This window comes from Abramis brama, assembly GCF_963993115.1.
Source record: "Abramis brama genome assembly, chromosome: 12".
NCBI lineage: Eukaryota > Metazoa > Chordata > Actinopteri > Cypriniformes > Leuciscidae > Abramis > Abramis brama.
In genome coordinates, this window is record NC_139974.1 from 17,911,443 (window position 1) to 17,932,227 (window position 20,785).

General features: G+C 43.6%; 2 protein-coding genes across 4 annotated transcripts in view; one reads left to right on the forward strand and one right to left on the reverse strand.

Annotated features, from left to right (window-relative positions):
• Positions 1 to 4,791: 4,791 nt before the first annotated feature.
• LOC311093118 (uncharacterized protein) lies at positions 4,792 to 10,427 on the forward strand. Of its 2 annotated transcripts, XR_014608364.1 has the most exons (7): positions 4,792 to 5,388; positions 5,762 to 6,003; positions 6,100 to 6,176; positions 6,271 to 6,448; positions 6,593 to 6,978; positions 9,615 to 9,739; positions 9,937 to 10,427. XR_014608364.1 is itself a non-coding variant. In XM_084130258.1 (5 exons), the coding sequence occupies exons 1-5, from the start codon at positions 5,112 to 5,114 to the stop codon at positions 6,773 to 6,775; spliced, it is 957 nt and encodes a 318-aa protein (XP_083986384.1). In that variant the 5' UTR covers positions 4,792 to 5,111; the 3' UTR covers positions 6,776 to 7,102. The 2 variants fall into 2 exon arrangements, 1 of the variants encoding a protein (XP_083986384.1); XM_084130258.1 differs by lacking the exons at positions 9,615 to 9,739; positions 9,937 to 10,427 and having other exon boundaries at positions 6,593 to 7,102.
• A 9,076-nt stretch (positions 10,428 to 19,503) lies between these two features.
• Positions 19,504 to 20,785, reverse strand: part of p3h4 (prolyl 3-hydroxylase family member 4 (inactive)) — a gene marked incomplete at its 3' end in the record, with an annotated part of 67,536 nt that continues 66,254 nt past the window's right edge. The window contains exons 2-3 of one of the 2 annotated variants that reach the window (XM_084131486.1): positions 20,595 to 20,674; positions 19,504 to 20,240 (exon numbers count right to left, since the gene is read on the reverse strand). In XM_084131486.1, the coding sequence (XP_083987612.1) occupies positions 19,504 to 20,240; positions 20,595 to 20,674 (817 nt within the window). The remainder of the gene's footprint in view (positions 20,241 to 20,594; positions 20,675 to 20,785) is intronic. The other variant, XM_084131487.1, reaches the window with a different exon arrangement.

The following is a 20,785-nucleotide window of genomic DNA, read 5'->3' on the forward strand; positions in this document are numbered from 1 at the left end:
AAACCTGTCCTGAAGGACCCCCAACACTGCACGTTTTCTTTGTCTCCCTAATCAAACACACCTGATTCAACTCATCAGCTCATTAACCCATGTGATAATGAGCTGATGAGTTGAATCAGGTGTGTTTGATTAGGGAGACAAAGAAAACGTGCAGTGTTGGGGGTCCTTCAGGACAGGTTTGGGAACCACTGCCTTAGATACTGTTGCCGTAGCAACGCATCAAACTTTAATATTCTTTTTGGATGCTTTTGAGACTCTTAGCATGCTTGAAATTGCATGAAACTCGACAGACACATCACATTTATTAGCCAGTAGACATGTGCAAAGTTTCAGAAACGGGCGTGGTGGAGGGGCTCAGTAGCGCCACATTTTGACAAAAGTGGGGGGGTTCGTTTTATCTACAGTAACAAAACTCTGTATGTATATTGTTCTCATCATGCCAGACAACTTTATAATTTATAGTCATTAGCTCCGGCCAACAGAAAGTCAGATATTTTGGTTTAAATTTGTATTTTTTATTTATTTTTCAGACTTTGAGTTTTTAGCTACTCCTCCAAAGTGGTTTATTTTATTCACACCAAACTTTTTCAACATGATGAAAATACATTAAAGATGCTGAATTGTGAATGGATATTAAATATCTCAAACGGTTTTGCTATAGTGAGGGATTAAAGTAATGTCCAAAAAGGAAACACTAAAAGCCTCATATCTTCTAAAAATGTAATTATACAGCATTTATTTCTATATAAAAGTATACAAATATCAGAACTAAACCCATTTTATTCTTTTTTTTTCAATTTAAGAATTATTTATACGTTTAAAAACAGTAATAGTACATTTAGTAAAAAAAAAAAAAAAAAAATCAAGTCATACATAGAGCTATACTGCCCTCTTGTGTTCAAAATCAGGTACCTATTGTATTTATATATAAATATATAAGGTATGTGACTGTGAGGATATTTTCCCACCGGTTAATCGATGAGTGACACCTGCGGGGGCTTGGAGCAGAGCGAGCGTTTTCAATTAATTATGGAAGTAGGAATGAACTAAAAAACATTCACTCTGTTCTGCTTGCTCCTCGCCGTGGACGCGCACCGTTATGAATCCCCATGCAACTGTGCACTTTTTAGTTTCACTTTAAAATTAGCGCCATTTACAGTACAATGAACCTGAATGAATTGAAAATTAATTTGCTATTTTTCAGATCAATATATTTGTTTTCCTTAAAATTTTAATTAACACTTTAATTAACAGCTGTAATTCAGCTGAATTATACATATATTTTTTTCTGTATAAAATAATACTACCACTAAAAAACACATTTGATTTTTCTTTTGTAATCAATGTAGAATGTGTAACTTAAAAATGTACAGATTAGTGCTCTGTTTGAGAACAAGACATGAAATGTGTCAGTCACACAGTCTGACAAGAGTTTAACCTTTTCATTGCTCTGTGCTTTGGCCTGCATTTAAGGACAGGAACTGCATTAGGCCTTGTCTCTTCAATAAGTTTGATTAACATATTTGAAGTGCACTGCCAACATAGTTTTACATAATTAGTTTAATAAATAGATTAATAAAAAAATATAAAAAGACCTTGAGATAAATACTGTACTTATGAACAAAATACTTTTTAAGCTGCAAAAGATAACTTTGCACTCATCTGAAAGTGACCTATGACATCTTATGACATGAAATCCATCTAAATTTAAATGAACCCATTGATGTGGCTGTTGTAGCTGGCTGTACCAGCTGATGCAAAAAAAATGTGGTGTATTCAGACAACTTTGATATGGTTCTTTTACATTTACCGGGTTTAACTTTATATTGCCCGTCGTGCACAGTTACCCTAAAGGCACCGCTGTGGCGGAGCCACCGGCTTGGGCCCGTCATCGCTGCTCGCAGCTATATTTTCTTTTGTTTTCCTGATGTTGAGTGTGAGGTTGTGGCCATCACACCATGTGTGCAATCTCTGTACCTCTTGTCTGTATGCTGTTTCACTCTTGTTTGGTCCAATGACCGTAGTTTCGTCCGCAAACTTTACACCTCTGCTTTTCACACATGACTGTGTTGCTACTAACCCCACAAACTATATTGTAAAGTCCAGGTTCAGAAAGTAAAAGTTTCAGTATTTTGTTCCAATCACCTGGATTTGCTAATTAGCACAGTTTTTCAGCCAGGAGATAGAACTAATTTGTGAAATCAGCTAGCTGAGTTCATGGGTGGAATAAACATATGGCAGGACTTTTACTTTCTGATCCCTGGACTTCACACCTCTGGTGAAAAGAGTGTAAAGAAGTGGGCTAAGAATACAACCTTGCAGTGCTACCGTACTTAGGGTGGATGACGTGTACTTTCCCAGCCTTACGGTCTGTTTGGTCCATTAAAAAGTCCAAAATCCAGTTGCATGTGTGTGCATTTAGCCCCAGATGGTGTAGTTTTGTTATTAGTTTGTTTGGAACTATAGTGTTAAAGGGTGAACTGTAATCGACAAAGAGAATCCTGGTGTTAGTCTGTTCTAGATGCTCCAGAACAGTGTGTAGAGCCATGAAAATCGCATCATTTGTCGATCTGTTTGCCTTGTAAGCAAACTGCAGCTGGTCCATGTTTGCAGTTGCGTAGTTCCTAATGTATGAGAGGATCAGCCTCTCCAGGCATTTAGCTGCTATGGTGAGTGAGTGCCACTGGCCTATAGTCATTATGGCAAGTGATCACAGAATGTTTGGAAATTGGGATGATGGTTGATGTTTTAAAACAGGCTGGTACTATGACAAAGGACAGGGAGAGGTTAAATGTGTGTGATGACCTCAGTCAGCTGATCTGCACAGTCCCTCAGAAAACGTCCCGGCACCCCGTCTGGTCCAGCTGCTTTGCATGGGTTAATGGTGCGCAAGGTGCATCCACCTCATGTGTTGTTAGTACCAGTTCTGTGCATCCCTCAAGTGACAGGGCTGGCATCACTGTCCTTTTGTTATCCTTGTCAAACCTGGCAAAGAAGCTGTTCAGCTCCTCTGCTAATGCTGTCTCACTGTTGACAGGGTCTGGAGTCTTCCCCTTGTAATTAGTGATAGTCCTGATCCTCTCCCACATGCTTTGTGAATCACTGGCATTGGTGAATAATTTTTTTTGTAAACGTATGTTGCTGCATCTTTAGTGCTGTAGGCTGCATCCCGTGCAGGCGTTGTACTTCGCTGTTCATCCATGGTTTTTGGTTTGGGAACACACGGATGATTTTACTACTGGTAACACTGTCCGCACAGAATCTGATGTACTCCATAACAGAGGTGTTATATTCTTCCATATTAATACCACATTCGTATGATTATGCTGATAGTGCAAACATATTCAAGTCTGTTGCCGTGGGCCACACCGTCAAAGTTTTGATTATTGGTGTCCATGTCTGTATTTGTGGTCTGTAGGCTGGAAAAAGAAATATAGCCAGGTGATCAAAGAGCCCAAGATGGGGGGAAGGGCAAGCCTTATATGCCCCTCTGATGTTAGTATACACCTGGTCTAAGATATTGTTGTAGGACATTTCACATTTCGGGAAAACTTTGGGAGAACTGTCTTAAGATTGGCTTGGTTGAAATCTCCAGCAACAACAAACACTCCATCTGGATGAACAGAGAGTTGCTTGTTGATAATGTCATGCAGTTGTATTTGTTCCAGCTGAGTGTTAGCTTGTGGTGGTATGTGGATTGCCATGATATAAACAACAGAGAATTCCCTTGGTAAAGAAAAAAGTTCTGCATTTATCCAATAAAACTCCAAATTGGGACAGCAGTAATCAAGATAGAGTTTGTGCACCAATAGTTGTTAATATAGATACACAATACTCCTCCTGATTTCTTACCGGAGTGGTGTGTTCTGCTAGCCTGACGTCGTCATACTCAGATTCTAGTCAGAATGTGAGTCTGATACTGCTCCATTGAGCATTGATTATGGGGCGTGTTTCAACCGAACCAGGAAATAAAAGGCCTCTGCACTCAATTGGATAGATCTAGAACCAATCAGAGCAAGCCTGAGGGAGCAGAGGGAGCCTACTCCCTCCAAGACGCCCAGGGCTCTGAAGAAGTTTTGCCCCAATCCGTCAACTCCAACCGGTAAAAAAACACAAAAAAGCATTACAGAGGTAAGCTTGTTGTTGATGAATTTCTACTTCTTATGATATGACTATGAGAATAACTTCTATTGGCAAGTTTTTCATTAGTGAATAGTGAGTCGTGTTTATTGTCCAGTGTGATAAAACACACTTGCATTGCCACACTACTCATTTCAGTGTAATCTGCCTATGATTAAACCATATTAGTCATATTTGCAGATATATGGTAGCCTAGTGTGTATCCTGGAAGCCAGCTCGAATTTGAGTCAGGCAAGATGTAGTATGAGCTAATTTTACCAGGATAAACTAGCACATGATGTTGTGTGATTTGGCCTCTGTCACTTTGCCAACATGTAATTACATTTCCTTGTGTAAATGGGCTAACATGTTACACAACCCCCATGTCTGTGCACTGCACCTCTGTGGGGGTTGTGCGGTGTTTCTCAGACCTTGCTCTGACCTGCTCTGCAGTTGCATATGGGGTCACCATATTTAACCGTCTGTATATTCCAATGTAATGCCAATGCACATTATACTTATCTGGCTATTCCATAATTCTTCATACTGAATAATTATCTTATATTTCAGGTTGTCACCCATTACCCATCACAGATCGTGGCCAAGGTATGTCATCCAGAAGATGCCTTAATAGTGAACAACATTAATAAGAAAAAAATGGATAACAGCTGCAAAGATAATATTGAATCATAAACGCCTATTGGAGGAAATAAAGGTGCACATCCTGGAGCTAGTAAGCAATGAATGCAAAAATATCTGTAATCCAAACAACGGTTTCATCCTGTGGAAGTCATCTCCAGATGATCTGAAAGCCTTTTCATTCACCAGCTTAGAGGCAGACCTAAAATGTTTTTCACCATTCCTTTTCTCCATTCTCACAACTGCCACCAACCACTCTCAAACTGCAACTTGTGCAGCAGCTTCCATTGCTTTGAGAGGAAGAGAAGCCCACCTGTCAGCCTTTGCATACTACCTAGGTAGTATACTACATTATGGTGGGGCGAAAAAAAACAGTGTTTCAAAGGCTGAGCAAAATGGCCATAACAACAACTCACCAAAATTCTGTAGAGAAGCAGAAGGAGTTGGCACTGCTATGTGGTGGATCTCTAAAAATGTTAAAAGTCCAGAATGAATTTTTCTTGAACTCTGAAGCGGAAGGGAACATCAATGTTGGTCAGAGAGTTGACACCAGCAAAGACCAAAGCACAAGTGATCCGATGGGGCCACTTAACACAGTCCGGAAAAGCATGGAAGAGCTTCACTTGTCAGGTGAGATTACAAATGACCCATACAGAAACACACCTAACACATCAAATGCAGTGTCTTCTCAAATATTATGTGTCTATCTTTTGATTAATAATAATAATAATAAGTATTGTAATTGTTATTACTTTTTCTTTTCCAGCAGACGAAATGGCTCAAAGAATAAATGACTCTGAAATAGCTGTGCTACCTTTCAGCAGAATAAGTGACTCTGAAGCAGCAGAGCTGGGCTTGAGCCCCTCTGCTTTTCCGATCACACACCCCACTCCTCCACCAACATATTCCTTAATATTTGACAATTTGGACTTTTTCATGCGTGCACATCATCAGTCCACCCTCCACAGCAACAAATCCTTACACTGGATTCATCATATTGCAGTTCAAGATAGAATCTCGACACATCACCTTGGCAATGACAAACCGGACCATGACATCCTTCAGTACAACCTTTGCAACTCACTCCCCGGACTAGAAACCCAAGCCTATATGCGTCGTGAGTTCATTGTTCTTGGGAGCCGCATCCTTACCCAGTATCTGGCTGTTTTTAAACCCTTCTCGAAGGTAGTGGTTCACCACATGCCACATCAATATACAGAGGAAATGGCTAAGTGCTCCACTGATGTAAGTAATTAGTTAAATCTGCACAAAAGAAATACTTAATATACATAATTTCAACTCAAACATTACTGCAATGTCATCTATTATTTCTTCTCAAAGTACCCTCTGGGACTGCTCTTCAAAGATGAAAACAAAACGTCAGATTTGGTAGACGTACTTCGCCACCTTCAGAAAGAGTAAGAATATAATCAGCCTACACAGTCACTTTTTTGGCATTAAAAGGGTTTCATTGCAGCTTACAATTCCACCGTTTGTGTGTAATCCATTTAGGTATGTACCAAAAGGACCAGACGGTGTGTCAAATGTATTAGTAGGAGGTGACCAGCTGACTGAAGGGAACTGCCGAAACATACAGTGGGCCTTCGCAGATGGTGCTACAAAGGAAGACAGACTGGAAGGTCTCATCTTTAAGTTTGAGGACTGGCATGCCATCAGAAACCTATTTGAAGTGAGTAACAAACTTTAGAATAATGTTGATTAGTAAAGAAATTAAAGTGTCACACCACTGCTTTAGAATATATATGTATTACTTAAAGTGCTTGTTTGACAAGTTATGTTTATCCTCTGTTGATCACAAGTCTTCTATTTTAAGATCTATCATCGGATTTTCTATGATGGTGCATCCTCAAAAGAACATGGCACACTTCTTGCCAACATGACGAAGTTGAGGTACAACATCTTGTATCTGCAATACCATGAATACATAATGTGCAATTATTATAATTGTGTTTACAGTCCACTTTATCATTACAATATGCTTGTCTTTACAGTCTAAAAAATATTATTGTTGTTAACTACAATGATACTATGACAGAAGTATTTTTTGTTAACCATGGTTTCCACAGTTGTTTCACAGAAATCCAGTTCACATGTCTGGCTATTTCATGAATTGGGTTGTTATGGGATGGGGAACACAGTCCTGCTATCATGAAAGCAGCCCTACTATTCTCTGGGTGCATTATTTCAAGTAATGCAGTGGTATGGTATATTTTAAACTTAAAACATATTTTCACTAACTGTGTGTGGGCAGTACAGGCTTTGTCAAGATGGTTGTGGGTTAGTTTCAGCAGTGCTAAAGTGCACACTGGACACACAATACTCTTACTGCCCTGTGCAAAAGACTGTTTTTAACACATTAACATGTGTGCATGAGTGTGTGTGTGTGTGAGAGAGAGTGAGGCAGTGGTAGCATAGAGGTTAAGAACCTGGTCGTCGTGCAAAAAAGTTGTTGGTTCAATGCCCTTATTCAATACCCTTGTAATATAATTGAAACATGTAATAGAGTGCCGAAGTTATGACGTCACTTTGTAGGCCAAAACGCGGAAGTGAGTTAGCATTTTAGCACTACCGGTTCCCTCGCCCTAAAGTCTATGGGTTTTTTGAATGGGTTTTTGCTAAATCGCCTGAAATAAGGTCTGTGGTTAACAAAGCCTCTAAATATTTTCACGTTTTGACATAAAACACACCAGTTATAACCTGCTTGTGATTTTTTTAAACTTTATTGTGTCTTAAAAACGGTGGTTGCTAACAAGTTGCTAAAAGGGACTACATCCTTTGGCGGGGACTTTAGACGTCATCATGACAAACATGAAATCTCTCACGAGCCCGCGTTTCAGCTTCACGGTCTTAGAAGTTTACCTTTCAGTTAATATACATAACGTTATTTTTGTTTTGTCCTGAGATGCAACCACAAGTCATCGAATGAAATCTCGTTTGACCATTTTCCGTCCGATGTTACCCAGAGGAGACTCGGTTCGTGCCAGATGGAGTTAAAAAGGCTAGCAGTAGCAAGAATAAGCGTTTTTCATAACCAAATCAACAGCTAAAATACCTTTTGTCTTTCTCTTAAAATATCTAAAAGCTTGTTTACTTTGCCACTGTTTAATAGATTAGATCCGCTGCAGTTTTATTAAAGGCTAACGTTACGTTGAGAAATGTGTTTAATTAAAATATTCAAAATAATACCTGGTTTATTGACTTTTATTGTAACTTGTTTGGATATAATTATAGAAAGGGTGGGTCCTGCACCCTGATATTTGTGAACTTGGCTTTTACCCACTTATAATAATATGATTGTATTTGTAAACAGCATTACCGGTAGTTAAGGCATTAGGTAACAATGATATTAATCTTTGTTATTTTAGTAGTAAATGTTAACTATATTTAATGTGCTATATAAACGTGGACAATTCCCAGAGAACACGCTGATATGTATAGCCTTAATGCACTGTAAGTTGCCTGTCTGACACACAAATTAAATGTTAAACTATTGTAACTACACTCCAGTCAGCTCACAGTAATGTGAATGTGAGATAAAATTTACTACACTGGCTCTCACATTGGGGCTTGTGGATTACCAGGTAAAAATATATAGAAAATGTTAACAAAATTAGTATATGTGGTTTATTTAGGGAACATATATGGTTTAATTATAATATATTATAATAAGCATTTGCTATTGGACAATTCTCTTTAAATTCAACATATATAATTATATACAACTATTATATTAAATGTTTGGAATTTAACTGTGTTATGCTTGTTCAGAGATTATTTGTATAGTTATCTTAAATACATAGAACACTATTATAACTCCTCTATCTCTCCCTAGTTTTACTTACCGAGACTCGATTAACCTTGTCCCTCATGCTGGCCCTTACAATACCGGCAAGTAAACCAGAATCTAAGCTGCACTGTTCATGTCCAGATTTATAGTGGTTCTCTCCTCGATCTATGGTTTTTCTATCGTCTAAGAAAAAGGACTGGAAATTGATACGGCCATAACGTTAGTGCTTCTGAGAAAGCGCGTTTTTTCCTGGCGAATTAGCAAATGGTATGCAAACATACAATCAAACATAATACAGTGAAAGATAATCTTTAAAGTTTATTTGGGGCACAATGATCAGGCATAATAATCTTAATCACAAAGAAAATAATATGAAGGTTTATATAAACTAACAAAATAATAAACGAATAAATAAAACATTAACAAAAGATAAAAAAAAAATCTCAGAGAGGCACGCATAAACAAAATTAGTTTCTAACATTTTTGGAAAAAACGAATGGGCAATATTTCTCATGAAAAAGTGGACAAGTGTTCATACCATAGACTGTAAAAATAGGTTCATACACAGCGCAGATCATAATGAGCGAGCGTGTTTTTTAAATAAAGTTTGAGGAAGCTTGATGATGACGTTGATCCGCGACCATGGTGTGCTGGTGTGCTGTAGTCCGTTTATAGCCTACTGTTAGCATTTTATATCTGACGGCTTTATTTAGGCTTCAAAATGTATACATTTTGGATTAGCTTGTAAAGATTATCTTGATAGACAAAACGTGTTAGGGTCACAACTCTTTGTTGAACACAGATCTTATTTTTTGCGATTTTCTAAAAGTCTATGGGGAAAATGCATTGCTTTTCGATCGAGGGAACCCATGCGCCGCTAACTTCCGGGTTGTCCTACAAAATGACGTCATAACTTCGGCACTCTATAGACTTTGAATAAAAGCGTCTGCTAAATGAATAAATGTAAATGTCTGTGAGAGATGGACATAATAACACTGAGAAACCTATGTCAGCCATTCACTAAACTATATATGTTTCTGTTACATAGGTGCAGCAATGCAAAACAAGGTCCCCATGCAGATTACAATGCCTATAAGGATTTTGTGCGTAAGGACACAACTGCACTCTTCCTAGCTGCTGCAATGGAGCAATTTGGTTTGCAGGATGTCACAGGTAAATTGAGCATCACATTCATATTTGAGAATTAGCATTTATCTCATAAATACATGTATCTATATGTTACTACTGTTATTGTTAACTGCTAAAATTGTAATTCACTTTGATAAAAGTTAACACAATATTAATTTTCAATCTCTGCATTTACACTAATGGTGGTTAGAAGTTAAACATTTTATTCCATGTGCAAACAGAAATTCCAGATGGGTTTGTCCCAGCGGATATCAATGATGGATTGCCACAACTGAAGAGGAGCTGGCTGCATGACAAGGTTGGAGAGGTTGTGGACACCTTTGTCATGCTGACAGACGTCACAGAAGCTGCAAGTCAAAGTCAAGCTTCGACAGAGCGAGGGCAGAGGCGGAAGTTTCCGTGTCGTGCGGATGGGTGTGGCAATGTGTATACATACGTCAAGGCAAGGGAAACACATGAGAAAAAGAAACACAATCTTGTGGCTCCATCTGACTCTTCTCCAGAACATGTGAGTCCAACAATCCAAGATCACCAAAAAGAACACACTGAAGCCAGACTTGGCTTTGGCTTCTTCCTGCTAAACATGCAGGATGCAGTAAGAGAAGGGGATGGTGAAAGGCTAATGAGACTTTATAAAGTTGCCCTTCTTTTCTATAAAGCGTATGGACACAGCCATTATGCCTATAGCACCTTCCTACTAACACTGCAGGTAAACGTCCCCGCGCATGGCACACAGTGTGATATGGAACAGGTTTTGGAATGGTAGAGGGGGGAAGGGGAAAAATATTCCACTTGACCTCCATCTGGAACACCTGAACAATTTTTTGAAATCATTTATGAGAGGCTTGGGGCCAAACCTGTCAGAAATGTCGGCAGCCAGAATTAGTAAGTCCATTGGCATCCTCAAGGAGCTGATGGACAAAACAGACACAGAGCTGGGGCTGTCAAGGCCGACTGGCATTCACCATGTAGCCCGAGAACAGGAGGACGTTTTAACCCTGTTAAACGTTGTAAGGGAGGCTAAACTTTTCCAAAATCAGCCAGGCAGACAGTTTCACGCATTCCTGAATTTCAGAAAAAAACTTATTGGTAAAGCTGAAATACCGGGAATTATGGCAGTGGATGAAGTCCAAAGTAATGGACTGGAGAACTGTCCCTATTTAACAATTATGATGATGGCATTATATTTGTAATTGCCATTATATTTGCATTATATTTAATACTTTTTTTCATTTGGGACATTGTAAATAATTTTGTGTTTTAAATTTATATTTTTTTTATATCCACATTCTTGAAACCATTTTTTTGTGTGTTTTCTTATTGGTTATCTGATCAAAGTCTATATATTATTATGTTGAGATATTAAAAGTCTTGTATTAACATATGTGTTATTAATCTTTTAAAATGCAAAAACAACCACCACCAGATGAAAAGTATAAACAATGTCAATTTTATTTAAAACTATTTAATACAAGAGAGGTGAAAAAACTTTTGCACAACAAGACTTTCAAAGAAGTTTGAGCATGAATTTGAAGCTAGTCCGAGATCTCCAACGCTGAAAAGCCTGATTCCAAGCTACTCGGTGATGATTGTACATTGTCATCCTCATGCTCTTCATCAAAGTAACCAGTGTAGTCAATGTCAAACTGAACAACACTGTCATCAAACAAAATAGTGTGACTCTGCTCGATGTCATCAACAACTTCATGCATAATTCTTAGTATTTCTTTTGCATGTTCTAGTTTGAATATAGGGAGATTATGGAAAATGAAGTTCAGGTCAAATATCTGTGTGCAGTGTTCTAAAACCGCATCAATGAGTTAATCTCCAAAACGTACTCGGTTACTAACGTAACCTCGGTTCTCTCTAGAAGAGGGAACGAGTACTGCGTTTTAACCAAAACGCTACGGGAAAAGTCTCTTTTCACGAAACACTGAAGCAAAAAATTATCCTTTAATTTTCATATATGTAAAACGCGTTGCGGCAGCAGTCAGCTATGGCGAGACGGCTTGCTCGCTCATTGGCTGCTCTGCGGCAACTGCATAAGCCTATCGAGCGAGGCCTGAGGTGACGTCAGGCCAATGAGGGCGCTTCGCGCCCTCCTCGCCACTTCCCGCCGAGACGGGCGTGGCTTACCTCTATAAAAGGAGCTCGAGAAGGCTGATTCACTTGATTTTGATCGCCGAAGCGAACCAGAGTGAACCAGACGCACGGCAGAGAACGCAGTACTCGTTCCCTCTTCTAGAGAGAACCGAGGTTACGTTAGTAACCGAGTACGTTCTCTTACGAGAGTTCTTTCGTACTGCGTTTTAACCAAAACGCTACGGGAACCCCTTGTAAAACGCCGTGCGTGCTGGGATAAAAACACTGATCACCGGAAGCTATTTCAGGCATACAGTGCATAATCACCAGATAGACTCCCACAGAGTCAGGGAATAAGGGAGGGGAGCCTTAATTCCCTATACTGTAGCGTCCGCAGGCTTAACGTGACCTCACAGGGAGAGTCTAAAGACAGGAGGGGTTTCCCTCCGTCCTTATATAGACATGTCCACAGACGCGAATATGACATCACATAGACAGGGTAGGGAGCCTGAACTAATGTGGGAAATGTGGGTCTTACACAGTTCTGCCCAAGATAGTCGGTAGCGCATTGCGCCTGCGATTTCAGAGGTCTGGCTAGACAGCTGAATAGATTACACCGACAAAAGCTTAGCCTGTAAGGCGGGAACCTCTAGGTTATAAAACCTGATAAATGTAGACGGAGAGGCCCAGCCTGCCGCCGTACATATATCCTGTAGGGAAATCCCGCTGGACCAAGCCCACGAGGAGGCAACGCCTCTCGTAGAATGCGCTCTAACTCCCAACGGGCATTGAATGCCCTTGACAGTATAAGCCAGCGCTATGGCGTCAACTATCCATCTGGATAGACTTTGTTTCGAAACAGCCATTCCTTTGGAACGTCCGCTGAACGAGACAAAGAGCTGCTCTGTCTGTCTGAAGACAGCAGAGCGGGACATATAAGCTCTTAAAGCCCTAACAGGGCAAAGAAAACTCGAGTCCCCCTCCTCACTCGATGCCGGCAGGGCAGACAGGGAAATAACCTGAGCCCGAAAAGGCGTGTTGAGGGATTTCGGCACATAGCCGTGCTTAGGTTTGAGTATGACTTTAGAGTCATAGGACCAAACTCCAAGCACGCCGGGCTCACAGAGAGCGCGTGCAGATCGCCTATGCGCTTCACTGAAGCGAGGGCCATCAAAAACACTCTTTTGAAAGACAAATGTTTGAGGCTAATAGACTGGATAGGCTCGAAAGGGGCACCTTTCATGGCCGCCAAGACCGTAGAAAGGTCCCACATAGGGACTGAAGGAGGTCTGGGTGGATTCAGTCTCCTAGCTCTCCTGAGGAAGCGGATGACTAAATCGTTCCTTCCCAGTGACTGACCCAGCGTTGAACCGGAGAACGCTGAAATAGCCGCCACATACACTTTGAGCGTGGAAGGGGATCTGCCCTTATCCAACAGCTCTTGTAGGAAGGAGAGAACCTCCGTTACCTCGCATTCGAGGGGTGAAAGGCTCCGAGCTGTACACCAGCCGGAGAAAACCGACCACTTCGAAGCATAAAGCCGCCAAGTCGACGGTGCTCTAGCCTGAGTGATGGTATTCATGACTCCCTCTGCGAGACCAACGGGTATCCGTTGAGCGCCCACACATGAAGGGACCACAGTTCCGGGTGTGGGTGCCAAATCGAGCCCCCGGCCTGCGAGAGGAGATCTCTCCTCAACGGCACTGGCCATGGAGCGATGTCTGCTAACTGCATCAGGACTGGGAACCATGCTTGGTTCTCCCAGAACGGTGCTACAAGCAGCACTGGGCATTTTGTTTCCCTGACCCGTTCCAACACCTGTGGCAGGAGGGAGACGGGGGGAAAAGCGTATAGCGGGCAGCGCGGCCACCTTCGGGACAGCGCGCTGTCGCTCTTTGAAGAGAACGCGGGGCAGTGAGCGTTTTCGTGGGACGCGAATAGGTCCACCTCCGCTCTGCCGAATCTCTCCCACAACAGCCGGACTGTTTGTGGGTGTAGAGACCATTCGCCCGGGGGAACGTTGTTCCTGGACAGTCTGTCTGGGCCCACATTCTGACGCCCAGGTACATGCACTGCTCTCAGCGAGCGTAAGTTGTGCTGAGCCCATATTAGGAGGCGTTTCGCCAGCCTGTACAGGGATGTGGATTTCAGACCGCCTTGGCGATTTATGTAGGACACCACAGCCATGTTGTCCGAACGGACTATGACGTGTTGGTCCTTGATGTGGGGACAAAAACGCGTCAGCGCGTTGTGCACTGCCAGCATTTCTAGGCAGTTTATGTGTTGGAGCTTTTCTCGTTCCGACCACAGGCCGAAGAACGGTCTGCCCTCGAGCAGCGCTCCCCATCCCGAGGTGGATGCGTCTGTCGACACCATCCTCACTCCCGAGGAAGTCCCCAGGCTTACACCTGATCGGTACCAGTCGTCCGCCATCCAAGGCACCAGGGCTGTAACACAGTTCTGATCGACCTTGAGGCGTAATCGACCGGGTACCCGCGCTTTCAACCAGAACTGCAGCGGGCGCATGCAGAGCAAGCCCAGCCGGAGAACTGATGATGCTGAGGCCATGAGACCCAGCATCCTTTGAAACTTCCTGAGCGGGGTGAAAGCGCCGCGGCGGAAAGACTTCGCCGCGCGTTGAATGTGCAGCACGCGCTGTGGCAACAGCCGCGCTGTCATAGACTGCGAGTCCAGAACGATACCCAGAAACGAAATCGTTTGACTGGGGTTCAGTGAACTCTTCGCCCAATTGGCCGTGATACCAAGATTCTCGAGGTGATCGAGTAAAATGGTTCTGTGCTCCACGAGCTGAGATCGTGATTGGGCTAGGATCAACCAGTCGTCCAAATAGTTCAGCACTCGCATGCCTCTGAGTCTGAGAGGAGCGAGCGCTGCGTCCATGCATTTCGTAAATGTACGAGGTGCCAGGGACAAACCGAACAGCAGGACTGTATACTGGTATGTCTGACCCCCGAAGGCGAATCTCAAGTATCGCCTGTGATGTGACGCTATCTGTATTTGAAGATACGCGTCCTTCAGATCTATTGACATAAACCAGTCTCCTCGGCGAACATGCGCGAGGATTTTCCTGGTCGTGAGCATTTTGAAACTGCGTTTCACTAATGCTTTGTTCAGCTGTCTTAGATCCAGTATGGGTCTGATACCACCGTCCTTTTGGGGACTAGAAAGTATCTGCTGTATAGCCCCCCTTCGCTTTGAGCTTGGGGCACACGCTCTATCGCCCCTTTGCTTACCAGTTTTGATATTTCGGCGCGAAGTAGGTGTGCTACTTCTGAAACCACCGTAGTTTGGACGCGCGCTGTGAAGCGGGGAGGGCGTCGACAAAACTGTAGCGAGAAGCCTCTCTTATAATGCCTAGCACCCAGTCCGAAACCCCTGGAAGCGCTGCCCATGCTTCTGCATGGTTGGCTAAGGGCTGGATGCGAAGCGCGCTCTGTTCGCCGTGCGACAGAGGCGCTTCGGGGCGCAATAACGTAGGCGTTATACCTGTGGCATTCGAGGCGGGGGGCGCGCTTATTACAGCGGGCAGAGCGCTCGTCCTCGACCTTACTACAGCGCTTGACTGAGTGAGGGAGGGCTGAGCGGGTCCCGCGGGACTCATGTCTGCGAGTAAATGTGGGCGGGAAGCGGGCACATTCACTGCTTTGGGCGCGCTGTCTGACTGAGCAGAGCGAGCGCGCACAGATCTCGTTTTTACAGAGAGCCTGTGGTCTGTGAGACATAGTGTTTGTGCGGGCACTTTCACTATGTTGGAAGCGCAATCGACCTGAGTCGATTTTATGTGCGCGAGCCCTAAGTGTAGGGCTGTGCTTGTGTGTAGAGATGGGCACTGAGGAGTGGGCATCGACACTACACTTATAGCACCATCGGCCGTGGCCGGGACACCAGAAAATACCGTGAGTAAGTGTGGGCGCGGGAGAGCGGGCACAGTTACTGCAATGAGTGCACTGTCTGTCTGAGCAGAGTGAATGCACACAGGTTTCGTCTTTACAGAAACCACAAGGCATGCAGAACATAGTGTTTGTGGGCACTAGGCAGTGGGCACGTTCACTATGTTGTGTGCGTGATCGACCCGAGTCGAATATATGAGCGCGGGCCCTGTGTGAAGGGCTGTGCTAGTGTGTAGGGATGGGCACTAGCAGTGGGCATCTTCTCTACACATATAGCATCATCGGCCGTGGCCGGGACTTCGGTAGAAGTCCGGCCATGTACCACGTGCTCGTGGGCTGCAAAAAACACGTCTGCAGTTGCCTCTCGGGGAACAAACAGAGTGATTTGCATTCGGCGGCATAAATATTTTCTGCCGGCAGGCCTGGGGTTCGAACCTCCGATCCCCCGCGCGCAAGTCTAAGAATCTACCACTGGACCACAGTGAAGATACATAGACAAAGTCAGCGCGAGTGTTATCCACACTGGCGTATGCTTGCAGGCATGTACCACGTGCTCGTGGGCAGCAAAAAACACGTCTGCAGTTGCCTCTCGGGGAACAAACAGAGTGATTTGCTTTCGGCGGCATAAGTATTTTCTGCCGGCAGGCCTGGGGTTCGAACCTCCGATCCCCCGCGCGCAAGTCTAAGAATCTACCACTGGACCACAGTGAAGATACATAGACAAAGTCAGCGCGAGTATTATCCACACTGGCGTTTGCTTGCAGGCATGTACCACGTGCTCGTGGGCAGCAAAAAAAAAAAAAAAAAAAAAAAAAAAACACGTCTGCAGTTGCCTCTCGGGGAACAGACAGAGTGAATTGCATTTTCAGACGCCTGCAAAATGCCAGAATGTGAGAAGAGTGGATATTGCCCAGTTTCAGCGGGGCTGAAAATACTCCATTCTCCTTTCGCCAGTGACGCACGGGAACCGTAGAAACGGTGTTCGGTTGCAGGCAAGCGGGTACTACGCGCTCGCTGGCTGCAAAATGCATCTCTGCAGTCGCCTTCAGGGGACTGACAGAGCAAAGCATTGGCGGCATAAATATATATGCCGCTAGACCGGGATCCGAACCCCGGCCTCCCGTGTGAAAAACCTATAATTCCACCACTGAGCCACAGGAGGATACAGGCTTTTGAAAGCGGCGTCAACATGTATTCTTCGGCGTTTGCTGGCAGGCAAGCGTGTAACAGACTCACTTGCTGCAATAATATTTCCAGTCGCCGAACAGGGAACTGAGAAATGTGAGAGAAAAGAGGTCAGACCGACCAACGGTGGGACTAAGAACACTCTTTTCTCCTTCGCCGGTGAATGACGCGTGCAGAGGCAGGGTAGCTTTTCTTGTAACGTAAAGAAAAACTAATCCCGCCATCCGCTTCCAGGAAGGGCAGCCTCGGAAAGGATGCCCGGCGAGTCCTCAGAGTCACCGTAGGCAATTTGCTCGGAGTGAAGGCGTTCGCCGTCAGCGAGCGCGAGCGCTGCATGAGAAGGCGTCTTGAAAAAGACGCAGCTCTTTTAGGGGTGTGTGTTGCAAAGCGAACACACACACACACATACACAAGAACAAAGAATGTAAAGGATATGGCGTCGGAAAGCGCAGCAGGTACGGCGGTAGAAGGCGGCGTTGGCCAGCGGCTTCAAGGGCTCGTCCCGCTGAAGTGCTTGCATCAGACGACGCGTGCTTCCTCGTGATCCAGCGATGCGTGCGCTTCGCTGAAGAGATTAAAATCAAGTGAATCAGCCTTCTCGAGCTCCTTTTATAGAGGTAAGCCACGCCCGTCTCGGCGGGAAGTGGCGAGGAGGGCGCGAAGCGCCCTCATTGGCCTGACGTCACCTCAGGCCTCGCTCGATAGGCTTATGCAGTTGCCGCAGAGCAGCCAATGAGCGAGCAAGCCGTCTCGCCATAGCTGACTGCTGCCGCAACGCGTTTTACATATATGAAAATTAAAGGATAATTTTTTGCTTCAGTGTTTCGTGAAAAGAGACTTTTCCCGTAGCGTTTTGGTTAAAACGCAGTACGAGAGAACTCTCGTAAGAGAACCAGTACAGGCTGTGTCGACTGTGTAAAGATTTGTATGGCCCTGAAGTAAACTACTCCGGTAATTATGTAACAGGTCCCTGATCAAAAGTTTGTCTTCATGTGTGACCGTTCTGCATTTGTCAGGTGAAGAAACCTCCCCTGGAAAATGTTCATATTTGGGGGTTGGCTCCCCACAACCATCCGGTTCACAAGAACATAAAGAATGGCAGTGGGTGCAGCACAGATGTCCTGGATCGACAGATGTACAGTCGTGGCCAAAAGTTTTGAGAATTACATAAATATTGGAAATTGGAAAGGTTGCTGCTTAAGTTTTTATAATAGCAATTTGCATATACTCCAGAATGTTATGAACAGTGATCAGATGAATTGCATAGTCCTTCTTTGCCATGAAAATTCCACTGCATTTCATTGCTGTCATTAAAGGACCTGCTGAGATCATTTCAGTAATCGTCTTGTTAACTCAGGTGAGAATGTTGACGAGCACAAGGCTGGAGATCATTATGTCAGGCTGATTGGGTTAGAATGGCAGACTTGACATGTTAAAAGGAGGGTGATGCTTGAAATCATTGTTCTTCTATTGTTAACCATGGTGACCTGCAAAGAAACGCGTGCAGCCATCATTGCGTTGCATAAAAATGGCTTCACAGGCAAGGATATTGTGGCTACTAAGATTGTACCTAAATCAACAATTTATAGGATTATCAAGAACTTCAAGGAAAGAGGTTCAATTCTTGTTAAGAAGGCTTCAGGGCGTCCAAGAAAGTCCAGCAAGTGCCAGGATCGTCTCCTAAAGAGGATTCAGCTGCGGGATCGGAGTGCCACCAGTGCAGAGCTTGCTCAGGAATGGCAGCAGGCAGGTGTGAGCGCATCTGCACACACAGTGAGGCGAAGACTTTTGGAAGATGGCCTGGTGTCAAGAAGGGCAGCAAAGAAGCCACTTCTCTCCAAAAAAAACATCAGGGACAGATTGATCTTCTGCAGAAAGTATGGTGAATGGACTGCTGAGGACTGGGGCAAAGTCATATTCTCCGATGAAGCCTGTTTCCGATTGTTTGGGGCATCTGGAAAAAGGCTTGTCCGGAGAAGAAAAGGTGAGCGCTACCATCAGTCCTGTGTCATGCCAACAGTAAAGCATCCTGAGACCATTCATGTGTGGGGTTGCTTCTCATCCAAGGGAGTGGGCTCACTTACAATTTTGCCCAAAAACACAGCCATGAATAAAGAATGGTACCAAAACACCCTCCAACAGCAACTTCTTCCAACAATCCAACAACAGTTTGGTGAAGAACAATGCATTTTCCAGCACGATGGAGCACCGTGCCATAAGGCAAAAGTGATAACTAAGTGGCTCGAGGACCAAAACGTTGAAATTTTGGGTCCATGGCCTGGAAACTCCCCAGATCTTAATCCCATTGAGAACTTGTGGTCAATCCTCAAGAGGCGGGTGGACAAACAAAAACCCACTAATTCTGACAAACTCCAAGAAGTGATTATGAAAGAATGGGTTGCTATCAGTCAGGATTTGGCCCAGAAGTTGATTGAGAGCATGCCCAGTCAAATTGCAGAGGTCCTGAAAAAGAAGGGCCAACACTGCAAATACTGACTCTTTGCATAAATGTCATGTAATTGTCAATAAAAGCCTTTGAAACGTATAAAGTGCTTGTAATTATATTTCAGTACATCACAGAAACAACTGAAAAAAAGATCTAAAAGTAGTTTAGCAGCAAACTTTGTGAAAACTAATATTTGTGTCATTCTCAAAACTTTTGACCACGACTGTAGTGTGTTCCTCAAAATGGCAGTACAAAGCTTTCCGCAGACAACTTGTGATTCCAGTCTCAAGTACTGTCTTAACTACTGGGTCAAGCTTTGTATGCTGTTTGACAGCGTAAACAATCGCATGTGCCTGCAACCCACCTCTGCCAGCCCTCCCGACTTGCTGAACCATGGCTTCCACATCGTCCGGTAACCCATACATCACAATGTGTGATATGTTTGGAAAATTTAAGCCCATCCCTAGAGCTGTTGTTGCCACGACAACTCTGCAGCTACCCTGTCCACTCAGAGATGACAGCACTCTGTTCTTATTGTGAGGGAGTGTCTGGCTGTGGAACATGCCTATAAGTAGGTTTTCAGTGTTTTTCGCAGGGTCTCTCTCAACCCAGGAATCTTCACCCAGTTCACCCTTCAAATGGCAGAATACTCTGCCAACCTCCCTGACCGTTTTACAGTAAATAATAACTGGCAACATGGAGAGACCTTTTTCTTTAACATCCCTCACAATCCAGTCTAGGCAGTCCAGTGTATTGGCAGGAACTTTGATCAGACCAAGTCTGATGTTTTTTCTGTTAGGGCTCAGAGCCAAAGTAGTTGGATTGTCCATCTGCAGCTGTTTCATTACTCTGGCTCTGGATTCATGATCAGCAGAAGCAGTCAATGCCAGCACAGGTGTACCTGTAATATATGAAAGTACAATAAGCAACCAATTACATAAAAGTAACAGTTAAATAAGAAATGATGAGTAGTATCATCTATTGCTTTTTAATGACCGTACTGACATCTAAAAAGAGTATTTCACTTATAAGGGGTACAGTGACTACCAGTATGGGTATGGTGGGTGAGTACATACAAAGTGACACCCTTGTTTGATGCCAACTCAGAGATGGTTTTGAACTTCTGGTCACACTAATAAACTTACATGCATCGATACACACAGTACCTGTATGCAACTGATTTCAATTAAAGTGGTGAGTTATAAAATATCAAAGACTGTACATGCAGGACGGATATTGTTTTGTACATACATACCAGCTTTAACTAGGGATCTAAGTTCTCCCAACTTGGCGAAACTCTCACGAAATGGCGTCTGCCCTTTTGCAGCCTGACCCCTGATAGAAATAACAGAGTACATTAGAACTGTTGGTTATTTCAGTACAATGAGACTAACGTTATGATTATACTAAGTCTGAGTTAGCAAACATACATCGACACCTAGATAC

What these genes read in the sequence shown, in the direction of transcription:
- LOC311093118 (XM_084130258.1), top strand. Translation starts at nt 5,112, where the DNA reads ATGGTGGGGCGAAAAAAAACAGTGTTTCAAAGGCTGAGCAAAATGGCC. An exon ending in GGAAGAGCTTCACTTGTCAG is followed by an intron (nt 5,389 to 5,761) that starts GTGAGATTACAA and finishes ATCATATTGCAG; the next exon opens with TTCAAGATAGAATCTCGACA. An exon ending in CTTCGCCACCTTCAGAAAGA is followed by an intron (nt 6,177 to 6,270) that starts GTAAGAATATAA and finishes TAATCCATTTAG; the next exon opens with GTATGTACCAAAAGGACCAG.